At 56.3% G+C, this 25,295-nt stretch overlaps 1 protein-coding gene across 1 annotated transcript in view; it reads right to left on the bottom strand.

Moving 5' to 3' along the window:
- Positions 1 to 1,062: 1,062 nt before the first annotated feature.
- Tg (thyroglobulin) overlaps positions 1,063 to 25,295 on the bottom strand; it is a 213,545-nt gene continuing 189,312 nt past the window's right edge. Inside the window, exons 44-48 of the mRNA XM_015486500.2 lie at positions 19,176 to 19,357; positions 17,754 to 17,861; positions 3,917 to 4,051; positions 2,276 to 2,466; positions 1,063 to 1,290 (exon numbers count right to left, since the gene is read on the bottom strand). Of these exons, the coding sequence (XP_015341986.1) occupies positions 1,175 to 1,290; positions 2,276 to 2,466; positions 3,917 to 4,051; positions 17,754 to 17,861; positions 19,176 to 19,357 (732 nt within the window). The 3' untranslated portion in view covers positions 1,063 to 1,174. The remainder of the gene's footprint in view (positions 1,291 to 2,275; positions 2,467 to 3,916; positions 4,052 to 17,753; positions 17,862 to 19,175; positions 19,358 to 25,295) is intronic.

Here is a 25,295-nt window from a genome sequence, read left to right as displayed (position 1 = left end):
GCACCAGAACCTGGGGATTATGATCTTACTGGCCTGGTATGTGGCCAGGGCATTAGGGTTTGTAAAAGTTCCCAGGTGAGTCTAATAAAGGCCTAGGATGGAACCACTGGGTCAGAGGGAGCACTTCAGGTCACCCAAACACCTGGCCAAGTGTGGTCCTACACCCAGGTCTGTTGACTTCAAAGCCCCCACCAAGGTATTGGTGAGGAGAAGCCTCCTGTGCTATTTCCAGGGGGCGGAATGTTTCCTTCACCTAGAGTCCTGAGTCAAAATCTGTTCCCCTCAGAATCTAAGGTGTGTATTTAGCACACCCCGAGCCTCCCTGAGCCCCACGCTGCCTACAAATCATCACTGAGTTTGGGCTGAACTCAACTGAAATGATAGGTGTGAGCACATTTCATGATGCACCGTGTAAATGACAGAGACTGATAACTAATTCCACCTGCTCTTACTCTGGGGTGTGTGGAGGGTGCAGGGGAGGAGGAGAGTAGGGTGGGTGAGAGAGTTTTAAACAGAAGATTTGCTTTCACAAGTGAGTCCCTTAGGAAGGTGAATGAGAAAATCAGTTAATCAGTTGCTTATTCAGGACCCGAAAGCTACAGAAGCCCTATTTTCTGCACCTGCTCCCTCTCACAGGAACCAAGTTCTACAGCTGGTTCTACGTCTTGCTGGGTTCATGTTTCTGCTGCTCCCCCATCTCCACCTTCTCTGCCTTGACTCAGAGCTCACTGTTGCTCCTGCTGGAGTTGGTCTCCTACCTACATTCTGAACCTTCCCTAATAAATCTTTCCCACTACTCAGGTGGGACCGTGTCACTTGGGGCCTGCCCTCAATAGGTCCCTGTTTTCTGTGTCACCATCTTCTGTCTGTCTGGCTTTCTCTCCTCCTGGAGGTGCGAGTTCCTTCTTCCCCAGCACTCAGTTCCAGGCCTGGTGCCCACTGGATGCTCCATAAATATTTGCTGAAGCCCAGGAACTGGAATTCAAACACCAGGAGGACCACTAAGCCCCAGTGCAGCATTTTCCAAGAATTTCCTTGAAATCACAACTCAGTCAGCGATGCTTCACTGCAAATAGACACTTTATTGAAAGCAAGTGGCTTATTCTAGAGAATGAGGGGAATGTGGTGGGCAGACTCGGGTGGGGTTTGCAGGGTGGGTCGGTGGGGAGGCTGGTCACTTGCTGTAGCTCTTAGGGCCTGGCTCTCGGGGCCCCAGGAGGTCTTCTGTCTGCTCAGCTCCCGCTGTCAACTCCTCTTCATCCCCTGTCAGCTGCTCGTCCCTGGCTCCAGCTGAAACAGAAGGGCAGGGCAGATTGATCCCGACCTGATCAGGACCTCCCCACCGTCCTTCTCCCTTTGACCCAAACATGCCCCAGCCCCCAATGGGCATTCCCTCCCAATGGCCCACAGAGGGGCATTTCTGGTGGTTGGGACACCAGATTCATCTCCCAGCTGTAAGGATGTGCTAAGGGTACCATAGTACTTGTCAACCAGAGCCGTCTCGCCTTGGAAGGTAAAAGCAGAGTTGATGATCTGAAACGTGCTGGACAAGGTCACTTTTCTGTTTGATGCTTCATTCATTCCTGTCCCTCCCTTCCTGAAGAACTGTCATTTTGAATTTCTGAGCCAAAGTGTCACCTCCCCCGGGGGGGGGAGGGGGCCTCTGCAGGGGAGGCGAGTCCTCCCTCCTGGGCTCCCACCAGTCCTGGTGCAGCAGCCTTACAGCATGGTGCCAGGAGAGCTAAAGGGCAATGATTGGTTAAGTCATTACCATCCCCACTCTTCTAGAAGATTCTCAGGGGTGTCATGTTTATCTCTATATCCTCATGCCTTCGTTGTGATCCATTCTCTCTCCTTAGTAACTCCACAACAGGAAGAGGTAGAGATGCCTGCTTTGACCCTGGCCAGAACTGCCTCTCTGAGACTTCCCACCCAGCCCTGAGGACTGTGAGGATGAGCTTCGGGGTCTTTCCTTTCTCCCATAGCAGTCCTCCTGGTTTCCAGCCAGATGCTGGTCCCTGTGCCACCTCCCCACACCGCTTCTCAGGTCTGGTCCCCCAAGTGCCTCTCTTTGGACCCCTCTCTAGCTTCCCCTTCCAGCCCCATCAGAACAGAAGGCTCTTGGCAAAAGGATTCCCCAGACAACGCGCAGCTCCTGGGAGGGGCCGTGGCCTCAGCACCCCGCAGCCCGGGGCATGCAGCCCAGGCCCCGCACAGCCAGCGGCAGGATGGAGCTCAAGCCCCACCCCAGCTCCCACCCACGCTGTGCCACTACCTGCAGAGGCCTTCAGAGTGCGGATGTACTTGGACCAGAAGGAGCAGTCGGTTTGCTTCAGGCCCTGACGACTGGGGAGCAGGGCGCTGAATTCCTTGTAGCTCTCTCCACCGGCTCCAGGCACAAAGTCGGGCCAGGGGGCTGCGAACTCAGGAGCTCTCCTCGAGAACTCGTGTGGGTAGTTGGGATTTCTGGTAAATGAGAAAGGCCATATCTATCCACGAGGGAAAACTGTCTGCTGTTATCACTTGGGATGGCTTCCTATGTGCGTTTGGTCTTGACACCACGTGTGAACCCGCCCAGTCTGGCTCGTGGGCTGTGACCTGCACCAGGCCCTGCAGAGCATTAGGGACAAGGCTTTCTGAGCTTGCCTCGCTCAGACCATTCCTGCAGAAGAGACATGGGCTGGCCTCCCAGTGGCATTACCCAGAACCCAGTGTGCCCTCCTGTCTGTGCGATCAGGAGGCCTCAGTTTCCTTTCTACCATGACACTTTTGGATCTGGACACATGGCCAGTCTCTGGAATGCCCTTGTTTGTCAAGACCTGGGCAGGAGGCTGGGCCCAGAGCCAGGGAGCATGCTTGCTACCGTGCCAACCGCCAATCAACTTCCCCAGGAAAAGGCCATCACATCTGCTGAGACCTGGGCTCCATCCCAGACCCCAGCCAGGCCCTCTCCCAACAGGCCCTGCCTCCAGCCCCCACCACACAAGGTGCTCTTGGGTACTGCGGGCAGTGGCCCAGCCCGGTCCCCTCTCCAGTGAGCCATGCCTCATTCATCTGAATGCTCTACTCATCCTTCCAGGGACAGGGTCAAAGTCACTTCTTTGGGGAAACTTTCCTGCTCAACCTCCATAGCAACTGTGCCAAGCCTTCCTTGGTCCAGCTGTGGGGTGGGCTCGGTCTCACTGTTGCAGGCTGTCAACAGCCCACAGCTGGGCCAGGAGGTTCTTCCTTGTTACCTTTCCAGGGGTCTAGCACAGTTCTAGGGAATCCACACACATGCCGTGAAAGGTGAAGGGAACCAAGCAAACCACCAGGAGAAGGAAGCACGGGCCCCCGGGCCGCAGAGGCATGAGCACAGTGAGCCCTAGGCTGGACCAGAGGCAGCTGGGAGGAAGGGCCAGGGGCAGACCAGCAGGGCCCAGAGTCACTGCAGCTGAGATCCTAAGGCCCCGGCACCCAGCCCCGGCCTCCCCAGGAGCAGAGTGGCTCTCCTCCCAGTGATCTGGCCCCCAGAGGGACATGGGGTAACGTCTGAGACATTTTGATCTCATGAGCAGGAGGGTGTGTGTCACCAGCATCTCGTGGGTAGAGGCCAGGGATGCAGTCAATGCCTCCTGGGTGACTAGTGCTGAGGGTGAGGAGTGCTGAGACTGGGAAGCCCCGATCTAGAGCCATCAAATGTGACTGAACAAGAGAGGGCTATAACTGCAGCTTTCTTCATGAAGATCAATCTATGCAAAGGTAGTCTGGAGAGGGGACTCTAGAGAGGGGACCAAGGCAGGAAGAGCAGTGGCCAGCAATCCCTGTCCAGGGAGAAGAGGGTGGATCCACCGATGCCAAAGGTGGCCTCCATGTGAACATGGATAAGGGGGTGCGGGAGATCATGAGGGTAGGGTTCAGGACGAGGTCCACTCACCCAGATCTGATGAAGTTGGAAACGTACTGCATGACCTTCAGCGACAGGCTTTTCTCCTCCAGGGAAAACTGCCCCTGGTGGCCTGGGTAGAAGGGAAGGCCAAAGGCGTGCTGCACATCCACCAGCAACTCCAGGCTAAGCACACAGGGAAGGAAGAAGCGAGCATTCAGGGGGTGCGAGACCCTGGGGAAACCAGATGAGCCAAAACCAACATTCCTCCCCGACAAGCACCTTTCCACTCTTTGCATTTTTAGGATTCCTGCTCGGAGCTCAGCCTAGCTGAGATCTGGCTGGGCCCTTAGTCCATGGCCCCTCGGGACAGATGCTGACTCTGGTGCTCCTGGGGCTCACCAGTGCTGAGGAACAATGCCTGTGAGCACCTCCCCAAGAGAATGTCCACTTGACCGTGTGCCAACCATGACACTTTGTTATCATTGCATATTTACTCCTCCAGTCACTGATCAAAGTAATGAAAACAACCTGAGCTTTGAGCCCCTGGTCTGTCCTAGCTCTTCTTCCTGTATAACTCAGGAGCTTGCAACCCTTCGAGGTTGGCATTCATCCATGCAGCCCACTCTAGCACCCAGTATGTGGCAGTTACTCAATAAACATATGTCACTGAACTGGATCTCTAGTGAGCAGCTGGCAGACGAGGGGAGAAGATCTGGAAGCCAGTTCAGAGTTTGCATGGCTGAGTCGGGGTGACACAGGGAATCCTGTGTACTTAGGTCTGAGTTGTGAATCTGGGAGGTTGTGAAAGAGGGAAATCTGGGAGGGATTTGCAGTTTCATGGGAAAGAACTTGGCTTTGCTCCAAGACAGGTCTGGCCTTGTCCTTGGGCTCTGGTAGTAAAAGGCTTTGTTGATGGGTGCTTTGTTGAGGGGAGAGGCTGACTGCACTGGATCCTAGGGGGTATGTGGCCATACAGCACAGTCTTGGGTTGGGTATGGCCAAGCCAGAAACACCATGTATGTGATTTCTGGTGAGGCTTGTGTCAGTGTTGCTCAGCCTGTGACAGATGGCCACTTGGGCAACCAATCAATCATAATGATGCCCCAATAAAAAATCCAAACACCCGACTTGGTGGAGCCATCCTGGATGGCAATGCTCATGTATGCTGTCACACGTGGGTACAGAGAGAGGAGCACATGCAGAGAGAGGATCACTATCATGGGTACTGCCACTTGCAGAGAACTTTGTCAACCCTTCCTGTGAGTTACTGAACCCTAGGGTGGTCTCAGTTCCTTCCCCCACCTCCACTCCTGCCCTTAAGGAGAGGGCCCTCTCTGCCAAGGCTCACGTGGTCACCTCAGCTCCCATGGTACAGGTGACAGGCAGATGGGCCTCTGGACAGGGGTGCTGGGCAAGGGCTGGGGCAGGGTGGGTATCCCTTTACTTAGACAAAGGGATCCGTGTGGAGGAAGGTCACATGAGGTGAAGTCCGCTGCTTTCTCAGGCCAGCTTGGCCCTAGCTGTGACTCAGTGTGACTCACTGTGATGGCCAGGAGGCTGGGAAAGGGGTCCCTAGCCCAGGGCTTTGAAGGGGAGCCTTTCCTGTTGTCCCTGCTGCTCAGCCTGGGGCCCCAGTGACTGCACAGGTCCAGAGCCCTTCCTTAACAGCAGGGCCTGGCGCTAGGCTGCTGGCTTGGCTGGGCTCCTGTGGGCTCGAGCCAGTCCCCCAACACCACTGTGAGCACCATGAGTGACAGGTGCCTGGCCCAGGGCACAGGACGACATGAACAGACTCAGCTGACTCCGCCCTGGGACTCGCTGCCGGCGTCACTGTGTAAGAGGCCTTGACGTCTCTGTGACTCAGTCTCCTCACCAGGTCAGAGGAGCTGCTGCACATGGCTGCTGGTTGCGCAGCGGGGTTTTCACAGGTCCGTCACTCTCAGGGCCGTGGTCACTGCGCCTCGGCCCTGGGCCCCAGTCTGGAAGGCAGCTGTGAAGGGACCAAGTCCCTAAGATGTACAGAACGAGGCACAGACACATGCTGTGGCGTCTCAGCAATTTCTTCAGGTGGCAAACATCAAGGACACTGAAGCTCTTAGAGGGCAGCCGGAAACAGCAAACGTCCCGGAAATTTGCAGGCTCCTGGGACCCAAGGCTGCCAGCTTTACTTGGTGTCTGTTTTATCAATTTGTTTTTAGTTAATTTACTTTATTATATATTGACAGACCTGCAGATAGGAGTGGCGCTGTGGCTTGGTGAGCGGTGCTGGGGTGGGCCCAGGGGCTCACACACGGCACAGGTGCCCCACCACAGAGCCACGCCCCAGCCCTGCTGGGGTCCTTGAGCCCAATGTGAATGGTTGGCTAAGATATCAAGTATTCAACTTTTTGAACTTGTTGTGATAAGAGCATTAGATATTGACTCAGTGATATTTTGAAATTATTAGCTATCTTTAGCACACTACACAATGGATCTCAAAAATCAAAAATAGAAAAAAGAAACCTCAACAATCAGACTTCTCTCTCCTCTCCTGTCTACTGGAAGTTTCTTGCCTTGACCGTCCCCTCCCATTCCCACTGCCTGGCCTCTGGGATTCGGCATTCTCCGTGTCTGCTGAGAGCCACCATCTCCTGAGCGCTCAGGATGGACAGGCTCCATGCTGGGCCCCTGACCCTCAAGTCTGCCAACCTCCACAGCAGCTGGAGAGCTCAATGCTGCACCCACACTCTTTCCAGGCAACAGCCCAGGGCTCCGAAAGATAAAGTGACGTGACGTGGAGAGCCAGGGTTCAACCCGGAACCTACTTGGTCCCAGCTCCACGCTGTTGGTCTGCCCAAGGGAGGACCCTATAGGTCAGCATGGACCACCCCTCCTTTCCCCTCTTCCTGGCTGTACTCGGCTCACAGGGAGGAGGGCAGAGCGGCAGCTCCCCCAGAGGCCCTTCTAGAACAGAGGCCAGAGGCTGCACTCCTCCTGGGGGATGGTGGGGGGATTTTTGCTGCTCCTTAGGTTTACAGCAGGTTTGGATGGCTTGGGGGGAAGGTGAAGGTCCCCATTGCGAAGCCCGTTCACAGCACTAGGGGCCCGGCCTCCTCCGTCGTCCTCACACCGTAGGCCCCTCTCTCCCACACCTCCTCTGCCTCCCACTGGTCCCTTCAAGGACTCAGGCACTAGACAGGGCCTACAGGGATCATCTGTCCTCTCAAGGCCCTGACCCTTTGCCAGACCTGCAGAGTCCCTTTGCCCTATGAGGCAACATGTCAACTTGACAAGGTACCAGGGCTCAGGACGTGGACATCTTGAGGACAGTATTCTGCCTGCCACAGCAGCCTGCTCTACTGTGTCTTCCAAAGAACGCTGCGGGCCAAGTGGCCTGGTGAGCAGGCATAGCCCTGAGACGGGAGCCCAGCCTCCTTTACTCCCAGCACGGTCCCTTAATATCTGCACAGTCCTGAACAACAAAGGTACTCTGGAAAGGGGACTCTAGAGAGGGGACCAAGGCAGGAAGAGCAGTGGCCAGCAATCCCTGGGCCGCATCTGAGAAGTGGTGACGCCATCAGGCTCACCTGAGGCCTGGAGGAAGGCTGGGCAGCAACACATTTCCAGCCATCGGCAATTTCTGGCTCACAGACCCATTCCCTGTCCCTTCCCAAGACAGGACTGGAAGGTCAACAGTGAGGGCCACTTCCCGGGGTCCACCACAGGGCTGTAGACACGATGCCATGCCTGAGGCTCCCCCTCAGTCCTCAGGAAGCTGAGCATGCGCACCTTCTTTCAGAGAGGCTCCTGACCGCTGTCACATTCTCGAGAAAGTCTGTGCCTATGGTGTGCTGGGGAGGGGTCAGCAGCTGGCTACCGCAGCAGTAGCGTTTTCCGATTTCCATGGTGTAAATACTGCAGCCATGGTCAAATTCAAACCCCTAAAGTGGCTTCATTGAACCAGAGTGGGACAGAGATGATCCCAGCTGGGCCTTGGGCACTGGCGCTAGCTGGCTCGGACCCACATTGCCTGTGACCTCAAAGGGTTGGGGAACAGTGCTTCTGGGGGAGGGCTGGCCCTCCAGCCCCCAGGCAGTCTGATGTGTGAGCCCGCTGTGGGTGAGGACTTGTGTTTCTTCCTTAGCTGGGCTGGCCTCCATTAGGATCCTGGAGCTATTTGAAGCTGTTGAAGGCAGACGTCTGGAGGAGGGACTCCAAGTGGGAGGCATGGAAGAGGGAACACAGGATCAGAGGCCAACCTGTGAGAGTCCCAAGGCCCTCGGGAGGAGGAAGAGGGGTCTGGAGTCAGTGTCTGCAGAGGAGACCCAGCAGGTGCCTGACGTGGTAAGGGAGAAGCCCCTGAGCTGAGGGTGGGCAGCATGTGCTGTGGGCTTGGCTTCTACACACTCTGCTCAGTTGCTGCTGAATCATATGCCCGGGCCAGGGGCGGCTAGACAGGCATGTGGTCAGCCTGGTGATATTTAGCTTCCAGATGCTGTTTACTGCAGTTAGAATTCAGGAGTCAAGATGTTCCCTGCTCTGACAACTACCTATGCTATGTGGAGGCCACAGCAGCTTCTTCTCATTGTCACGGAGCAGCAGATGTGGGCTAGAGAGCTCCCTGCCCAGATGACAAGATCAGTTCAAACCCCACTTCCACCACGGGCTCTCTGCACCCTGGTTTTCCTACCAGAAGTGGGTCTGACCATCCCTGCTCAGATTCCCACAGGGTATCCCTCGATGCTCGGGGTGGAAGGAAATCCCTCAGAAAACTGGAAATTGCTACCCAAGTGGGAGTTAATGCTGGTGAAGTTACATTTAGCCAGAGTTTGGGAAGAACCAACCAGCCACACAGCCCTGGGCACAGTTTTGTGTGAGTGTGTGTGTGTGTGTGAGTGTGTGTGTGTGTGTGTGTGTGTTGTTCTAGTTCCAGGGCACGCATTCTGTTCACTGAGGACTGTGGCAGGTGAGATGTGGATGTCAGGGTTGAAACCCTCCCTGCCCACAGTGGCCAAATGTGCACTGTGTCCTGCTGATGAATGCTGGGCGTGGGAAGGTGAGCAGGGTGGCCCCTACCTCAAGGAACTCAGGGGGTGAACAGGAAATGCAGGTGAGCCAAGGGTTTCAAACATAAATACATCATGCATGAAAGACAAGTCCTATCAGGTGACAGAACCACTTACAAAACACCGTAAGAGGGGAGATAAAAGATACCACTCTTTTCAGGCAAGGAAGTAGACAGGAGCTTTGCACAGTTAGAGGGGCTATGCGCATGCTCCTTGGTGAGGAGTGGTGTCAGCGGGTGGAAGAAGTGAGCACAGAATGTCAGGCGGTGTCGGTGCAGTTGGCATCACTGGGTGGCTCCATGCTTTGCGTGGAGGATGGGTGGAGCGTGAGGATGGCCAGGTGATGAATTCCCAGCACTCTGGTCTGGGAATTCTGCAGATGACTATGTTATACAGAGAAGTGAAATTGGAATTTCTCCTGATATGGAAAATTCAAAGTGTGGGGCCACTAAATGACAGGCTTGTTGAGCTCCTGAAGGCTCCAGGTTGTGAAAGGCCAGAAGAATTGGAGATCACATACTAAAGGGGCTGGTGACACTGGTGGTCTCTCAGCCAGTGATTGGAAGTCATGTGTCTTTTACAATAATTACTGGAGTAAGGTGGGAAAAAGGCCAAGCTGAGAAAAAGTAGTGGCCGCCATTGTCCAGGAGACAGAGCCCTGGTTCTTTTTACACAGTTCCCCTGACCTCACATTGTTCTTGTCCTCTGCTTTGCTGGTGCTACTGGGGACAGGGAGGGGACTGAGCCTTACTCCTAGCATCTCAGAAGCCACCTGCATTTCAGAGCTTCTCTGTTGCGCAAGTTCCTGACTGAGTTCCACTTTCTACTTCAGGAGTCATAACCCACACCATGTTTGGGCTCATCAGGAAGCACATGACCGAGGTGGTGTCCCCGGGAAGTGGCCTCCGCCGGAAGGAGGGCTGAGCCTGGGCTCATGTCCAGCTGAGAGAAATATTTCTTGACAGAAGGAACACGAGGTTTTGCATGACAGAAGTTCTTGACTGTTCTGTTGAGGATGGAGGGAGAGAGGCGCTTGTGCTGGGAGGGACCCAGGGCCTGCCAGTCCTCTGTCGGGCTGGCACAGCGCCTACGGGTGCAGGGACTTCTGTCCAGGTTGCTCCATTGGCAAGAGGAACTCCACTGACCTCACTCCCTCCTTATATCAGGCCCACGTCTCCAAAAACCATCCTCCCAAGAAAACTAGGGGATGGGGATGAGAATCCTGCTCCCAGGCTTCTTCTCCACGTTTTTAGAAGTTGAGGAATTGCTAAGTCACTTAGGAACAAAGGACACAAAAGGGCAAATCTAATGAGTTTAGATGCTGCCTATGAATCAATCAGGAAGTAATTACATACTTCACAAATGGCTGTTTTGCAAAAGGATTTGTTATGCAATCCTTTAAAAATGAACTCCTGGGTTTACTTTAAATAACGTAGTCCTATCCACATCTCTAACATCTTTTTGATTTTTTTCAATTATTTCACATCATATTCATATAGAATACTAACTCTGCCTGCTAGGATCTACAAACTCCCATTGAACCACAAGACCCTGTCTTCCCCATATCTCCCACACTCTCCTGGTCTTCTTTATCCATAAACATACTGGGCCATTTCCCACTCAGGGTGTTGGTATTTGACGATTCTTCTTTTAGGATGACTCACTGTTCATTTCTATGCTAGGACCAAACCTTTTCACATCACAGTTCCCAGTTCAAACACCACCTTTCAGAAGGTTCTGCTGACTGGAGCACCCTAGTGAGACTCCTTCCCAGTGCTGTTATCTGAACTTAGTCTGCTGATCCATGTGAGCTGGACATCTTTGCACCCTATTCCCACCTGCCCATCAGCCCTACTCCACGGTACAGTCTCTGGCTGGCAGCCCTCGCTGTGTGGCTGATCTAGCGCCAGGATTTGGAGGAGAGTTTGTGGCAGAAAAGGCATCAGCAGGTACTGGTTGAATCAAGATTGAAAAGGAGCCAGGTGCAGTGGCGCATGCCTGTTATCCCAGCAGCTGGGGAGGCTGAGACAGGAGGATCACAAGTTCAAAGTCAGCCTCAGCAACAGCAAAGCACTAAGAAACTCAGTGAGACCCTGTCTCTAAATAAAATACAGAATAGGGCTGGAGATGTGGCTCAGTGGTCGAGTGCCCCTGAGTTCAATCCCCCGTACCAAAAAAAAAAAGAAAAAAAAAAGATTGAAGAGGAAGCTCAAAGCAAGCCCTAATACGCCACCAGGCCGGAGTGGTCAGTTTTGGAAAATGATTGTTTGGCCTGTTCTGAGAAGTAAGCTTGTCAATCACCCAGGATGGAGCCAGGCCTGTGGACCCAACTCAAGAATTCAGTCCCCCAATATTTTCCTTGGCTTGTTAATTCCAGGAGACCCATTAAACTGTCTGAAAAGATGATATGTGGATCTGGAAGAGTCAAGGCCCCTGGAATCCACCAAAGTCTCCAGGACGCACATGCAGAGCTGCACAAAACACCTCAAGTCGAGGATTTACAGCTTTGTTTTCCAAAGTTGGGACAAGGTACAAAGGAGGAGCATTGCTGCTGCTTTAGTCTTTCTTACTTACTCATTTTCCTATCAGTGGTAGTTTTTCCTAAAAGGAAAATAACCTTAGCTGCCAAACGTCGAATGTCTCCGAGGTGCCAGGTCTAACAGCAACACCCCCAGTATCCAGGCTGTGAAGAAGAGGCACCGACGCCCGACTCACGAGGTAGGGGAACTTGCTCAGATGCAAAGAGCAATAACGGTTCAGACAGGATCAGGTCCAAACCCTAGTTAATTCAACCCTCAGGTCAATAGCTTTGGTAACCAGAGGCTGCCAGACATGCACACACGCACACGCACACCCATGCACACATATTTCTTTCATATATATATATATATATATATATATATATATATATATAGAGAGAGAGAGAGAGAGAGAGAGAGAGAGAGAGAGTTTATGAACATTTGTTTATTTATATGTGGTGCTGAGAATCGAACCCAGTGCCTCACACACATGCAAGGCAAGCACTCCACCACTGAGCTACAATCCCAGCCCAATGCATGAGTATTTCTACTGCACACATAAAGCCTTGGGCTGAGCATTGTCCAGGTCCGTCCCCTGGACCTTCCCAGCAGTTCTATGGAACAGGTGTTATTACTCCAACAAGGTATAACTGAGGAGGCTCAGAGAGGTTAGGTGACTGGCCCCAGGTCACACAATTATTAAGTGGACTGGGCCACGGCGGGCCCTCAACAGGGCTCTGGTTGAAATGGGTGCCACTGAAAAAATGGAAGAGAACACAGGTGACAGGAAATGAGTCCAGGGGCCACTTACTAGCTCTGGGACTGGGCTATAACCCCATCACCTCCCTGGGCTTTTGTTCATCTTTAGAAGCAAGGAGTGAGTTGAGACACTTGCATCCTGTGATCATTTGAATCTGAAACTTGGATGTTCCCTTCACGCTGTGGGGTTCAGGGTCTTTGCCCCCCGCCCCAGCCTCATGCCTAGTCTTTCCTCGCGGCGGCCGGCTGGCCCCGTTACAGGGATGAAAATCTCACCCCTGATCCAGGGGCAATTAGAGACCTGCAGTTATGCTGCAGCCATTAGGGACAGTCTGTAAGAAAGCAAGGACCCACTGTGTGTGTCTGCCAGCCGTTGCCAGGAAAGCTAATGTATGCAGCAGACACGGAGGCTCGAAACAGATGGCCCCGTGCAGCACACTCAGATATTTTAAGTGTGTAGATTTGAGCCAGAAATAAATTGAGAGGTGTGACAGCTCCAGGGCAGGGGAGGGGAGAGGGAGGGAGAGAGGGAGGGAGAGAGAGAGAGAGAGAGAGAGAGAGGAGGAGGAGGAGGAGGAGGGGGGAGAGAGAGAGAGAGAGAGAGAGGAGAGGAGGGAAAGAGAGAGGAATAGAGGAAAGGAGAGGGACGGAGAGAGGCCTTGGAGAAGGGCTAACTGGCCAGCACTCAGCTCTTGCTGCCACCTGCTCACAGATAGCGCCTTCCTGTGCCCATCCCATGGGCAGCAGAGAAGCCCATGCTGCGATGTGGCGGGAGGGAAGTTTTGCACAGGAGTCACTGGGGACAAGTTCTGAAGGCCGGGATGGCAGGTGCTCCTAGTCCCCATGGTGTGCCAGGCCCTGTTCTGTTCTCAGAGTGCTGGTCATAATCCCTCGGGGGCAGGTCCTGTCATTGTGCCCATTGTTCAGATAAAAAACTGAGTCACCAAGGGCTGTGTGACTTGCTGATAAGGGTCAAGGGCACGTTCCTCACCCAATGCAGCGATACCAGAGTCCCTGCCTTTTGAGGACACCAGTTTTCTTAACACGTGTGTCAACATCTCAGATGACACAGTGGCCCTGAGAGTGTCTCCTGTGGCAGAACGTGAGCCACAGGTGCCCTTGAGGTGACCGAGCCCAGTGGCCTTCACACCTTCCCCCACAGAGTGGCCTGGGATGGTCACTGAAGCTGGGTCTGCAAGATGAGGGAGGGGCCGGGAGGTGCTGAGCCCACCTTGATCTCCACCTCAAGGGTCCTTGTGGGGTCCCTGCTCCAACAAAGACAGTCTCAGGACCTCATCTCTCACCAAGGAGTCTGAAGCCTAGAGTGTTGAGGACTCGTTCCCACCTGTCAGTGAGGTGGCTGGGCCAGCGTCTGTCCTGTGTACAACCTCTGAGCACCCACCAGTCCCCGTCTGTGCCTGGAGGTCAGGGCTCTGAGAAGCAGAGAGCCGTGCACACTCGTGAGGCAGCTGTGCGGATGGTGCGTGGATGCGGCTGCCCTTGGGAGGGTCCTGGAGCAGTGCAGGGACCCGGCAGCCCCAACCCTGGAAGGGCAGGAGAGGCCACCCAGCAGCAGAGAAGCCCAGACCAGCCGCAGGAGACAGGTGCGGTTTATTCTGCTTAGGACTCTCCTCTCGGAGCCCCAGTCCCCGGCCCAGCCACACCACCCAGGCCCTCGCCCTCGGAGCCCCTGTCCCAGCTGTTATCCTACAGAGGAGCAGGTGTCATGTAGGAATCCTGTCCTCTCCAAAGGACACGTTGGAGCCCTAAGCCCCAGAACCTAGAGCGAGGGTCTTTCTCCATAGAGGTAACTGAGTTGAATGAGGTCACTGTGCTGGGCCCTGATCCAGCCACTGATGTCCCTGTGAAAGGGGAAATTTGGACCCAGAGACAGACGCACCCAAAGGAAGACATGGTGAGGATGCGCAGGAAGAAGGCCACCATCTACGAGGCTTGGGGGCCACAGCAGCCAGAGAGGGGCCTGGGAGCATCTGTGGAGCCCTGTGGCACTGTGGCCTTGCCTACCTTGGTCTCTGACCTCTGGCCTCCAGCGCCTGCCTGAGACATGCATCTGGGTTGTTCTGGGCCCTGTTTTGTGGGCCCCCATGGCGCTGCCTGGGAACCTGCTCCAGGGGGGCCAGGCACCACCGTTCCGGCTGGAACCTGAGGGCTCCCATTTGTCTTGCTTGATTTCTGCTGTCACGTGCCGATGTATTCCTTGTTCTTTTCCACTGCCAAGTTTGGGGCCAGGGCCCCAGGGGTGGAGGCCTCTGAGGAGCCGAGCTGGCTGCAGCAGGGCTTCCCCTCTGCTGTCCCCTGGGCCCTAAGCGTGAGGCAGACACACCCACGGGAGTGCAGTGCAGCCAGCCAGTGGGATGTGCCCTGGCCTGGGACTGCTGAGGCTCACTCCAGGAGCCAGTGTCCCCAAGTGAGCGGCCTCCAGATGTGGGTGGCTGCTGCCCCTGGAATACCAGGGCTCCTTCCTCTCCACCCTAGCATGTAGCTGACGTCCCTGTCCCTCCTCTGCACGCCTCTCCCCAGAGCCGTGGCTGCCACGCAGCTCCCTTCCCATGACTGGAGCGGTTGTTGGGACCTAGGAGTTGGGTCAGGCTGGGGTTATGAGGACTCTCAGCGGGGACCATGGGTGTTAGTGGGAAGGGTCCCCAGGCTCAGAGAAGTGACGGCAGCATGCTGCTCTATCCAACCAGCTGTGGTCCTCGGGGACAATGGTGACTCCCCTGGACTTCAGGGCCTCTGCCATGGCCTGAATGCTTGTGTCCCCGCAAGACCAACCCTGCCGAGTTGGTGTTAAGCTGTAAAGCCTTGGGAGGTGACCAGTCCACAGGGTGGAGGTCCTGTAGATGGGAACGGCGTCTTTATAAGAGGCCCCAGGAGCCTGGCTGTCCTTCCAGCATGTGAAGACGTGACGAGAGGCGTCCATGAGGCTGGAGGAGCCCTCGCCAGGTGCCACTGCTTTCGCCAGCTCCTGAGCTTGGACTTGCAGCCTGCAGGAACTGGGCAATAAACCCTGTGGCTCCTAAACTGTCCAGCCCAAGGTGTGTCATCACGGCAGCCTAAAGAGCCATAGTTACTGTCCCTCTGTAAAACGCGGACAGTCACATCAACCCTGCCAGCGCACAAGACGCTGGGCATCTTGTGTTGTGCTGCAAAGGCCGAGTCTTCTATTCAGGGAACCATGCAACCCTGGTGCCTGGAGAGGCCAGAAAGCCTGAGCACTGTGAGGGGCCCCCTGGATGCTGTGACAAATGACCATACACCTAGGCTGAAAGCCACAGCAAGCATCCTCTCAGAGACCTGGGGCCCGAAGTCCACTATCAGCTTCCTCAGTCAAGATGGGGGAATGGGCCAATGCTTCAGGGAGGGCCCATGCCTTCCCTCCCAGCTCTGGGGGCTGCCCGCACTCTTTGGCTTGCTGCTTCTGTGGCTCGTGGCCCTCTCCTCCTCTAGTCCAGTGAGGCTCCCTCTGCCTCTCTCACCAGGTCCTAGTGACTGTGTGCAGGGCCAGCCCACCCAGTGACCCAGCATGGCTTCCTCACATCAGGGTTTTAACCACACCTGCCGGGACCCTCGTCTCCTGCACGGCAGCCCCCTTATCCTCAGAGACAAGTTCCAAGATCCAATAAAACAAACAAACAAACAAACAAGAACAGAGGCTTAGAGAGGTTTCTGGAACGCTGCACGTCACCGAGCCAAGACTGGGCCTCTGTCCTGCCCTCCTTCCCAGCCTCCCTGCAGATCATTGCCTGCACGGCAGCCCCCTTATCCTCAGAGACAAGTTCCAAGACCCAAGAGGATGCCTCAAACCTCAGGCAGGTGGCACCGAGCCCTGCATATACTATGGTTTTTCCTATACATATTGATGATAAGGTTTAATTTATGAATTATGCACAGAAAGAGACTGTAACCACGACCTGGCATAGAGCCATGGTGACAACATACTGCGTAGGAATCCCAGCAGCGGGTCCTGCCTGCTAAGCGTCTTGCTGTACTGGGCTCACCCTTCTTCTAGAGAAGGTGTGAGACTATGCAATGCCCATGGGACAAGACGGAGGAAGGATGAGGGAGGTGTCAGGACCCAGGCTGGGGCTTCTGCTGACCTGCTGACAGAACATCAGAAGGGTGACATTTTGTCCTGGGTATCACAGAGCCGTGACATGCCAACTGACTGTGGAACTGAAGCCCAGAAGCTCTGCTGGGAACACGGGGACAGCTGTAGGCTATTGCAGGCTGCAGGGATCAGGCCATTGTTCAGCCTACCACAGGGACATGGCTCATTGTCATGTTTATGAGGCTGCCCTCTGTCCTTGCAAAACAGTACCCGGTACAGACCTGTGAGCTAGAGAATCATTTCCCAGAGATGGTTAGTGCCGACTCTGAGGGGCATATTTTCAGCTCCATTCACAAGGAGAGAGAACAGATCAGAGACACAGGCGCTGGCTGAGATGGCACAGCTGGTGAGTGTGGGCTGGACTGCCCTTCTGGAGCTGGCGCCCCCATCCCAGCTCCTGTTGCCCAGGTGTGATGGCTGCAGTCCCTGACCCCAGGTGGCAGCCTTGCCTTTGCTCTTACTTAGAACCAGGCAGCACGGCTCCTGCATCTTTTGGACACCTGTTCCCAGACAGTGTCCCTGGGGTGCTCCCAGAGGCTGACGTGGGGTAGCGCCGCTTAGAGAAGCACAGTTTCGGGAAGCACCCCGTGGGAAGTGGCTCATCGGACCTGGCATGATGTGGAGGCCACTGTCCTGCCAGGAAGGGTCCCCTGGTTTTTCCATGTGGGCAAGAGGCTATGGGCTGAAGGCACTCGAGTAGAACAGGTGTCACAGTGCTCCTGCAGAGCCAGGGATCTCCATGTCCCCAGGCCCTCCTCACCATGCTCCCTGACTCTGTGGTCATGGCCAAGTCCATGCCTGGCCACGCCGAGCCTGCGCGTCCTTGGCTCAGCTTCTGGAGGTGCGAGGAGCAAGCCTCCCCCTTGCTCAATGTCCCCTGCTTCTGGAAGCTCCCCACTGTCTCTCCTGGGCCTCAGGCCCCTTTCTCCTGGACCTCTCATTTCTCTCCCTATTTTGATGATTTTTTTTTTTTGCATCTGGGACATCCATCATGAGGTCTTGGACTATTCTGGGAAAATGATATATAAACTAGGGGGAAAGAAACCTTTCCTTTGGTTGGAATAAAGCCCCTGTGTGCTCTGGAGGTCATTTCCTTCGGCTCAGTTCCTAGAGGAATGAGGTGGACGTATGGCAGTAGTGTCCACACAAAGCTCCTCCCCAGGCCGGGTCACCAGTGAACAACTAGTGCCACAGTTCCAAAGTGCGTCCCCTTCACAAAGCTTTCTCTTACTGCAGTGACACACAGTGGCTATTACTGTCATCCCATGTTTAATACAAAACAACAACAACAACAACAAAACAAACAAATAAGAACAGAGGCTTAGAGAGGTTTCTGGAACGCTGCACACCACGGAGCCAAGACCTGGGCCTCTGTCCAGCCCTCCTGCCCAGCCTCCCTGCAGATCACGGCCTGCACCCCTGGGCCCCCTTACCCGCCACGGCCGTAGCTTTCAGGGGCATGGTACATGAAGACGTTCCCTCGGGCCCGCCTTGCCCAGAGCCTGGCCATGTCGATCGTGGGACAGGTGATGAAGTAGTCTCTATGGGCAAGGACAGAGAAGGGAGTCTGGTGACACATAGCTCCATGGACGGCTGGGCCAGGCCAGACCTTCTCCCAGGCCAGGACTGGGACGCCTCATCCCCCAAGCTCCCTGCCAGCCCTGCAGAGGACACCCCTCTCCAGCTCCCAGAACTCTCCGGTGGCTTGGCTGCCACACTGGTGGGAGAGCCAGGGATTGGATATCACCTACTGTGGTTCAGGGCAGACCATGAGCCCGCCCTTGTGCATCCCCAGGTCAAGAAGCCCCCAGGATAAAGCTCCTAGACGCCAGTCTCACTTCAAGATCTGGAAGCCGAGCCTCCTGTAGTGAGGGTACGGTCAGGATACCGCAGAGCAGGCCACAGAGTAGCCATGCGTTTTAGAAGAAGATGGAGGTCTCCGAGACATGTCATATGATGCCAGCAGCCTAGAGGCAGCGGGCTTGTGGGAGGCCATTGCCTGAGTGTGGCCGGGGCAGAAGGCAGGCCTCAGCAGAGGTCAGACGGCAGCCGCCTCCTCCCGAAGCTGCCTGGGCCACACTGCCTTCCTGGGTCTCAGCCCTCAGCCTAGGACACACGCTGTCCTTAAAGCCAGATATAGGACTTGGAAGCAAGAACTTGGGTTTTCTGAGCTCTGGCCTTGACTCGTCCCACCACTCAGGCTGGGAAGTCCTGACTTGAGGAGAGTCTCTTGGGGACAGGGACTGGACATCTGTGGGTTCTTATGGTCCAGCCTAGGGTTGAGCCCCCAGACTAGCTGTTGGCTCTGGATTTAAAGCAGAGCTTCCGACTAGAGGACAAGCAGCCTCTCTGCTCCCAAGATCCAAGTGGTGGTAGGAAGTTCTGTTCTGAGCTAGTGACCCTCCAGGGGGATCCCAGGCCCTGGGTGGAGGCTGAGTGTGGCAGGGGGAGTCTCATGTCCCCCAGCTGATGCTTCCCAGCAGAGTCAGGGTCTGAGGGCACCAGGGTAAGGGCCTGGCCGGGCATGCGAGGCTGGCATGGAGTGGGTTCTGTGAAGCGTGGACCTTGGGCGCCCCACAGAGCTCCTGGGACAGGCCTGGCCACTCTTTGCTCTCCAAGGGCTCAGAGTGGCCCAGGAAGAGCTGGGTTTCTCCTTACTGCACTGGTCAGTGTCCCCTGGCAGCGGGCCCTCCCTCCCCAGCACTGCCCTCCCTTGGTGCTGCTTGCCCCATGCCAGAGACTGGATGGAGGGACGGGGAACCAGGAGGCCCCATGCCCCTGTTCCCTGCACCTCAGAGCAGCCGCTGGGGCCACCCAGCCTGGGCATCCAGGTGGTCTTCCTGGGCCTGGCCTACCGGGTGGCGTTCTCCAGTGCCCGGGAGAAGGAGGCGTAGTCGTCGGCAGAGTGCTCCAGGGAGTAGTACCAGGTGGCAGCAGCCAGCACGCGGGCGTCCGAGTCCTCACCGCCCAGGGAGTTCTGCAGCGCCTGGTAGAAGGCTGCTTTGCTGTTGGCCCGGCCTTGACTTTCCTCAAATTGCTTAAAATAAACAAATTAATAAAAGGCATGAGATTCCCAGTTATATTCTGAAAGGCCCAAGTCACAGCCCCTCAAGCTTTGTTCTAGAATTTTCTCTCTGGGAAGCCATGAGACAGGGTGTGGAGCCAGACATTGGGTCTGTGTCCCAGCTCTGCCTCCTCCTTCCTGGGGCCTTAAATGAGGAGCTGCACCTCTCCGTGCTCCCTTTCCTCATCTGAAAATGAGAGTTCCTTCTTCAGAGTTACCTGAAGGACCACAGAGACCAATCCACCCGCAGCAGGTCACCCGTGTGTCCCTGGCTGAACTGGGCTGCCCTCAGCCAGCGGGTGCCTCACGGGGTCTGCTGTGAGGGCTGAGCTCAGTTCTCGGCGTCTGGGTCTCTGGGGAAGTGAACACGCTCATTCCTGCCGGCAGCCCCCTCCTCCTCGGGCCCACTGCTGCCCAGCTCGGGGAGTAGCCACAGGCATGTGGGCCATGCCCCCTGTCCCCAGGGCGCAAATTCTGGTGCACAGAGGTGGCATAGCGAGGAATGCATCTCCATCGGGGAGCGAGCTCTGAAGGAACAGGGCAGGTCCTGAGGCCCACGGAAGCCTGCAGCCTGGGGCTGCTTTACACGGGACGGCCAGGACAGCGGGCCAGCCAGGGGCACCCTTCCAGGTGGGAGCATCCGTCCCTCTGCCCCGCCCTCCCTGACCTGACTCTGCTGCTCTGTGCTGCGTGAGCCCGAGGCAGGGCATTTCCTTGCTCCTGGACTCAGGGTCCTGCAGACAATGGTCAGTGGAACGTGGGTGAGGTCCTGGGTGGGAGGCCCAGGCCCCTGCACCCTGGCACAGGCCCACTCATGTTTACGTCTCTCTAGATCTTGTGTCCTGCTCATCACACAGGACGCGAGGTCAGAATGGAGGAGGCCCGTGTCAGCCGCTCCCTTGGGCCGGGGCCATTCTCCCTGGGGACGGGCTGACTCTGAGCCCGGCTGAGCCGGCAGCGCCTGGACCCAGCCACGGAAAACTGATCAAAAGCACAGCCATTGGCACTGCTCGCCGGCCTCAGAGGAGAGCAGGAAGCCAAGGAGGGAGCTGCGTGGCAAGAGGGCTCCACTTAATTCTCTCTGTGACGGTTCATTTCTTAGAAAGAAGTCCCAGGCGAACATGAAAGCACTTTTGTGTGTTAAGGCTGAAGTGTGAGCCCTGGAGCCTTCGCCATTTCAACAGCTTCCAGCTGCTACTGGCCACGGTCAAAGGCCAAGGTCCTGTGAGAGGCTCCGCACACGAACCCACAAGTGCACACGCACACGCTCGCTCACAGACCCACAGGACACTCCTGCCTGACTCACCCTTACCCTCACGGTCGGTGGAGCCTCTGAGAGTGTGGCTCTGGCCCTGTCCAGTCTGGGCCATTCTCAATGCCCACCTGTCACCTATCACGCGTGCGGACGGTGTCGGGGACGGCTTTATACCATTCTCTTTTTTCTGACAGTTTGGAATATTTCATAACAAAAATGAGGTTGGTGAGCGCCTGCACACCTACTGTCCTCACCGCCTGGGCCAGCATCCCACACGGGCTTCACTGAACTAGCAAGAGGACTCGGCCCCAGGCCGCCTGGTGTCCACACCCTTGTCCAGGCTGAGAGCACCCACAGCTCGTGCAGGGTGGCAGCCCAGGCAGCGCTGGTGGGTGCACTCCAGCCCTACCCCCCCAAGTTCATCACCACCCTGGAACCCAAGACACTGGGGCCTCCCCACCCAGGGCTGGAAATCTACCCTGGGTCAGAGCAGGGAGAGAGGATTGAGTGTGAAATTAACATTAGGGGTCAAAGGCCAGCTGCCAGATACCTGGGACCCTGGGAGAGAATTTACCTCTCTCTTTAAAATGGGTAGAATGCTACTGAGCCAGCCTTGGGTTTTTGTTTTGTTTTGTTTTGTTTTGTTTTTTAAGGATTTAGTCACCTGCAAAGTGTCTGCCGGAACTCATGACTGTTTGCTCATGGGGTGGGCTAGGAGGAGCCAGGAGGTCTCAGGGCCTGGCCTGGAGCCAGCAACCCAGGTTTGAATCCGTCTCTTATATTTCCCAGCTGTGTGACTTCGGGCAGCCACTTAACCTCTCTGATGCTCAGGTTCCTCACAGGCATACTGGAGTTAATTAAAATCTACTTTACAGGGTTGTCCTGGGAATTAGAAATGACAGGTTGAAGCACCCAGCTCAAAGCCTGGCCTATAACACTTAATAAAAGATCTCTCTTTATTAATCCTGGGCTTCAGTGACTTCAATTAGAAACCGAAGGATGAACACAAGCCCCAAACCACTTCATTAAATGAGGAAAACAGGGAAAGACTCTCTGCGCGTCTGTCCTCATGGAAGAAACGCCTTCCTTTTCCTTTTCCCCTCTCCGTTCCTTCATGTGAGTGACGTGGAGTTTGGAAAGGCTGCAGGAAGCCACCAGGGCCTGGGTGTGCCAGGGACTCTGCGGTGCCCGGGCCCAGCTACGAGCCAGAGCAGAGGCCAGGTGACAGTGGAGGTGGCTGGGCAGGGACGGGGCAGAGCCTGGGCCCTCGCTGTCTGTGGGTGCTCTCTAGTGAGAAGTCACAGGGCCACCTCAGACACAGGGCCACCTCAGACACAGGTGCATCTGACACCAGGACTGGAGCAGGAGTGGGGGCAGGAGGATCCCTCCGGAGCCTGAGGACCCAAGGACAATAGCTCTCAGCTGGGTCCCCAGCTGCTGACTGGCCCTGGGGAGACACAGGCCACCTCCAGTTCCCGACACGAGGTGTCCAGGTGAGGCCGGGCACCAGCCCCCCGAGCCCGTTCTGCTGCACCGCAGTAGCTCGCACACTCCGGAGGAGGCTTCCTGCTCTGAACCCAGAGCCCCACATGCGGCCAGAAGGGGACAGGGGAACAGCGAGGCTTCTGGCCAACACCCCTATCTGCCTGGCTGCAGAGGCCGTGGGTCAGACAGCATCCTGCCTCTGCTCTGCCCTTGGATGGAGACCCTGCATGGTGGAATGTCACTGATGGGCCACACTCTGAAGCAACCTAAGGACAGCCAAGGACTAGAAGTGCCATACTGAGGGCCACAACTGACCTTGTGCTGGACCCTGATCATCCCATGATCACCTGGAAGGGTGGATGGGGAGATTGGCTCAGAGAGGGTAAGTGCTATATTCACTGCCACACAGCTAAGTAAGACCTTAAGATGAGGCCTTAACCCAGCTCTGCCTTGCCTTTGCCCTTGACCCCAAGAAGCTGCTGCTGGGCCTGAGAATCTGCAGCTAAGATGACCACATGATCCAAAGTACTGCAGGCAGTGCGAGTAGTGCCAATCTCCCCAGACACTAAACAGCCCTCTCACTCTGAGCCTTTGAATGTGTGGTTCCTTCTGCCTAAACACCCTTCCCCTGGCTCAGCCTGGTATCAGCTATTGGCCTGGACCCATCATGTGTAGGTTCAGTGTGTACTCAGGTACCTGGAAATCCTGATCAGATGACATTCTCATTCAGCAGATGGCGGGGGGTGCTGATAAAGTTCATTTAAGCTCCCGGGCAATGCTGGTGCCACTCTCTGGGAATGCTACCCCAATGGCAAGTGCAAGGACATGCAGAGGTTGCTCTGGGGCCACCTTCTCCTGGAAGTAGGACATCATGGTGGACAGGGCAGGCCCTGGGTCCAGATGCATTCCACCCTTTTAGTTCTGGGCCTTGAGAGCATCGCTTACCCACGCTGTAACTCAGTTTCTTGATCATACAGGTAGATGATGGAAATCCCTACTGCATAAATCACCCTCAGAGTCTAATGAATCGTGCCCATAAAGCCTCAGTATGCTACCAGCACCTGGCCGATGCATGGGATCACTAGCCTGTCCCCAGGTGAGTGGGGCCTCTGTGTGCTCTGGGACCCCTGCTAAATTCCCAGGCGTTGCCCTTGACCGCCCATTTGCCTCTGGAACGTCCACAGGCAGGGCAGGGACTGAATCAGCAGCACCTGTGTTCAGCGTGGGGCCAGGCACTCTTCAGGACCAGGAGGACGCCCAGAAGGACCACCGTCCCTGTGGAGCCATCGCAGGCCGGGGCGGGAGGAGCTGGGACGTCAAGCCTCTGGAGTCGGGATCCCTGGGTTGGCTGCTGACATTGTCAAGTGCCAGCAGCTCTGTGACCTTGGGAAGTCCCTGATCTCTCTGGACCTTTGTTTCCTCCTCTGTAAAAGGGGCACAATAGAGTTCCCTCTTCATAAAATGCTCACGATGCCGAGTGGCACGGCCCCAGCGATCCCTGGAGCGCTGAGCCCCCTGGCTGCTGTCACTGTTGCTATGGCAGCTTCTACCTGGTGACCAGCCCAGGTGGGAAAGGAAACCCGGGTCTAAAGGGCTGGTCCTGGTGGCTGTGGGCCCCTGTGGGCTGTGGGCACCATTAGACAGTGATGGCCCCACCCCGCCCCTGAAGCAGGGCAGAGCTTCCTTTGTGGGAGCCGCAGAAGCCCTTTCCACAACGAGCAGCCTTCAGCAGCACCAGGCTGCGGGGCCCTAGGGGTCACTAAAGAGGCACCTCTCACAGAAATGGTGGAAACAGCTAAGCGGCCAGGTGGCTGAGGGAGGGCTTCTCACTCCCAGGAGACTGAGATCAGAGTCCTCTGAAGGGGTTGGGGTCGCTCCCCGGGCAGGGCCTCCCCAGTCGGTATTCTGGAAACCGGAGCACGCGCACCAAGCCCCTGGGGGCACCGGGATGTGAAGGGGCGCTCTTTCAGCAAGACCCTCGCGGCTCTTCTCTCCACTCTTGGCACGGCCCCGGGGCAGACGCGGTGTTAGTTTAATCAGGAGCCAGCAGGAGGGCACGGCGGCTGGCCCGACCACCAGGCACTGCCCGAGCTGTAATTAAGGCAGGATCTGCCATAGACCGCGGTCCTGTTAAGGGCCACAGAGTTAAGGGGCTATCAAGGACGGGCAGGTCCCCGAGTGTGGTTTGAGGGACAGCCATCAGCATGTCCTGTGGGAGGGTGGGGCCTCTGGGAAGCCCTGGAGACCGCAGGGCTGCAACGCCGTCCTGTCCTGGATGCCTGGGTCCTCAGTGGCGGGGAATGCGGCCTTCGAGAAACCCAGACCAAGTGCTGTCTGAGACACGAGGGGAGTCCTGGGTGGCAGGCCTGACCTTCAACCCTGTCCTCCTGGCCAGCATCCACACAATGCCCGCAGCAGCCCCAGCTCTGGGGACACGGTGACGAGCTGACGCTGCTCTGCTCCACTCAGGGCAGCTCGTCCTGTGGGGCAGGCAGTACCCAGTGCCCACACATCCACACTGCGACTGCTGGGGTGGGACGCTCTTGGAGCAGGGAGGCCGCAGAGTGGGTGGCGGTGAAGCTGGAGGGTGGGGGTCCCCACTGTGTATCAGATCACCCAGGTGGGCAGCGTGGGGGACAGCTGAGCCAAGACCAGAGGGGGTGAGGGCAGTGACATGGGAGCAGGATGAGGAAGAGCAGGAGGCCGAGCAGGAGGCCAAACAGGGTCAGCAAGGAAGCAAGGGCGGGAAGCAGGAGGCGAGGCCAGAGGCTGGGAGCTGGCTGCTAGGGGCCTCGCCCTGCTGTTGGCTCCCAGAGAGGCCCGGGTGCTTGTCCACCGTGGTTTGCAGACAAGAGCTGGCAGACAGTGAGGTGCCCGGAAGTGAATCCCCAGCTTCGGGGTCCCAGTAAGGACCAAGAGGCCATTGCCCCCCTGGCTCTGGTTCTGCCACACCACCCCAGGAAGGCAGGAAACCTGTGTCCTCCCCGAGCCCCAGGCCTGCGTCCCCTCCTGCTCACAGAAATGGGAAAGGTCCGTCCGTGGCCCTTTCTCTTCTTGGACCAAAGGCCCCTTCTTCCCTCTGAGGCCGCCCTGCCTGTCGGGCCTACACTGCGCAGCTCTGCGTGACCCCCACCCACCTGGAACCAAGAGCCCCTGCAGGTCCCGGCAGGG

The sequence above is a fragment of the Marmota marmota genome, unplaced genomic scaffold (genome assembly GCF_001458135.2).
Source record: "Marmota marmota marmota unplaced genomic scaffold, marMar, whole genome shotgun sequence".
Taxonomy (NCBI): domain Eukaryota; kingdom Metazoa; phylum Chordata; class Mammalia; order Rodentia; family Sciuridae; genus Marmota; species Marmota marmota.
The sequence above is the reverse complement of the archived record's forward strand: the minus strand, read 5'-3'. Positions and strand labels throughout refer to the sequence as shown.